A 2,229-nucleotide genomic window follows, 5' to 3' on the forward strand; every position below is an offset into this window, starting at 1 on the left:
GATTTTGTTATTGTGGTTTAATGCAATGCCTATGATGGTGTGTATGTGTGTTTACAGGCTAGGCCTTTGTGGGCATTAGTTTTCATTGCCTACCCCATATATACTGAATCTCCATGTGATACAGACATCACTAGCTATTGGTACTTTCAAGACAACTGGGAACTTGGGGGGGAAACTAGGTCAAATCATGACGTCAGTGAAAGTTGGAGATGCCCGAGTTTCCGACTTGTATTCCGAAATGGATGACCATTCAAAACGATTTTCCAAGTCGGAGCTCGTTTTTTTTCTGAGTTCCCAGTTGTCTTGAATACACTGAAGTCGAAAGTCAGAGATTTCCGAGTTGCGAGTTCACCGTTGTTATGAACGCGGCATAAACTCCTTCACCTCTGTATGACACGCAGCATGACAAACAAACTGACGTCAGTGAATTAAGCAGTGCCTATTCAGGCAGTTGATATTGATCAGTCGGCTCTTTACAAACTGTCGACACTAGTTACCACAGCCACAAAGTCATAAACCCCGCCTATTTCTGCAATTTCTCGGCCATTGTCCAGCTCGCACCATGCGGACACGCACGACAGTTCGTCCAATCGGAGCCCGATGCGTCTGCATGTGAAATCCCCCCCGACTCTCCCACCCACACACCCGTTCCTGGCTCTCACGAACAGAGCGGGGAGCCCCCTGGACCACAGCCACAGTCATACAGGACGCCTATTTCTACAATTTCTCTTCTTAAAATGTGATTTTAAACATAACCCTTACCTTAACCACACTGCTAACTTTATGCCTTGCCCTAACCTTAAATTAACACCAAAAAGCTATTTACTTTGTGGCTGTAGTAACTAGTGGATACTAAGGACAGGATGGGGGCTATTGATTGGTTGCTATGGTGAGGACTATCAACCATTACTCTCTATAGCTACTTGTGAATCCTGACCTGGCTGCGTGCCAATGGCCAGTTTGGATAGGCTAATAGTGCATATGCTATCTAGGAACTTTTAGCATAATTATAGTAATTACACACAGTGTACTTTTTTCGGTAGGTTAATTTGAAAACTAAGATGCTTTGAAATTATTCTGTTGAATGGTTTCAAAAAGTAGGCTACCTAGGCCGATAACAGCACATTGAAAATAAAGCCATGCGAGTAAAGCATCAAAACATGCAATCACATGTATTTTATTTTCACACACACTTTTTCTAAATGAAACCTGAATGAATCAGATGGGTGCTGATGCCAGCCGCAGGTTAGGCTACTACTTACATTGCCGGGGCACCGCCGGTTTGTCATCCTTTGAAGGAATCCAGATCTTTTGTATCCTGTTCTGAGTAAGCATTCCTAGAGGGTAGTGAAATAAAACACGAAAGAAACCTAGGTTTCCCACTAATATCAGTCCCCCAAAACACCCCCACTACGCGCTTTCAGATCAGCAGAAAAGTAGTCTGTAACAGAATGTATTGGCGAGCTAAGCGATCGTTAAAAGCTGCTGTGTTATATTCTAATACCGTTCAGCCTGTGCCGGTACATTAATCTACCCGGCTGTGTCCCAGTTCCAGTATTTAAACGGTCAGAGCAGAAACAACGTGACATCGATGACTCCATCCGGCCACGCGCTCTATTACGGAGAGTGATGCTGCGCTCCCTTGTGGCTGATGACGGTAATCCACTACATTTGCAAATGGGAGTATCCCGGCGGTGCACGTGCAGAATTGCACTGCAGTTCAGACAGAGGTACAAATATGACCCAAGGAGATGCTTTTCTGCATTTGCACTTTGCGGTCTCCAGATATTATGTGATGCCATGCCAATGTCCTATACTGACACTTTCTGGTGCAGATTCATATTTAAAAAATCAAATCATTAAAACTATTTGGCAACAACTATATCACCCTAAATTATCAAGTAACATGTTTTTCATTCGAGCAACCCAGGATATGTTGCAGTAAAATACAAAAGTAGAGAAGTGCTGGGTTATAAAATAACAGGCTACACTCTCAGTAGGCTCTTTAATCTGTCTAGGACAGAGTCCACATAAAACAGGAAGTGACAAACTTTCCCAATAATTTTACTTCTGGGTAACCAAGATTATTGGCTACGTGATTGCCATAGTGGCACGTAGACTTGTCCTGAGCATGGCTATAGCCTGCAGTCATGTAGGACCATTTGAGTTTATATCATTAAGAAACTTAACATACCAGTGAAAGGATTTGTCCAGTGAATAGAGAATAAT

At 43.0% G+C, this 2,229-nt stretch overlaps 1 protein-coding gene across 1 annotated transcript in view; it reads right to left on the minus strand.

Annotated features, from left to right (window-relative positions):
* The window catches only part of LOC121543575 (6-phosphofructo-2-kinase/fructose-2,6-bisphosphatase 3), a 10,338-nt gene extending 8,797 nt beyond the window's left edge, over positions 1–1,541 (minus strand). Inside the window, exon 1 of the mRNA XM_041853566.2 lies at positions 1,263–1,541. Within this exon, the coding sequence (XP_041709500.2) occupies positions 1,263–1,335 (73 nt within the window). The 5' untranslated portion in view covers positions 1,336–1,541. The remainder of the gene's footprint in view (positions 1–1,262) is intronic.
* Positions 1,542–2,229: the final 688 nt, after the last annotated feature.

This window comes from Coregonus clupeaformis, chromosome 20 (assembly GCF_020615455.1).
Source record: "Coregonus clupeaformis isolate EN_2021a chromosome 20, ASM2061545v1, whole genome shotgun sequence".
Taxonomy (NCBI): Eukaryota; Metazoa; Chordata; class Actinopteri; order Salmoniformes; family Salmonidae; genus Coregonus; species Coregonus clupeaformis.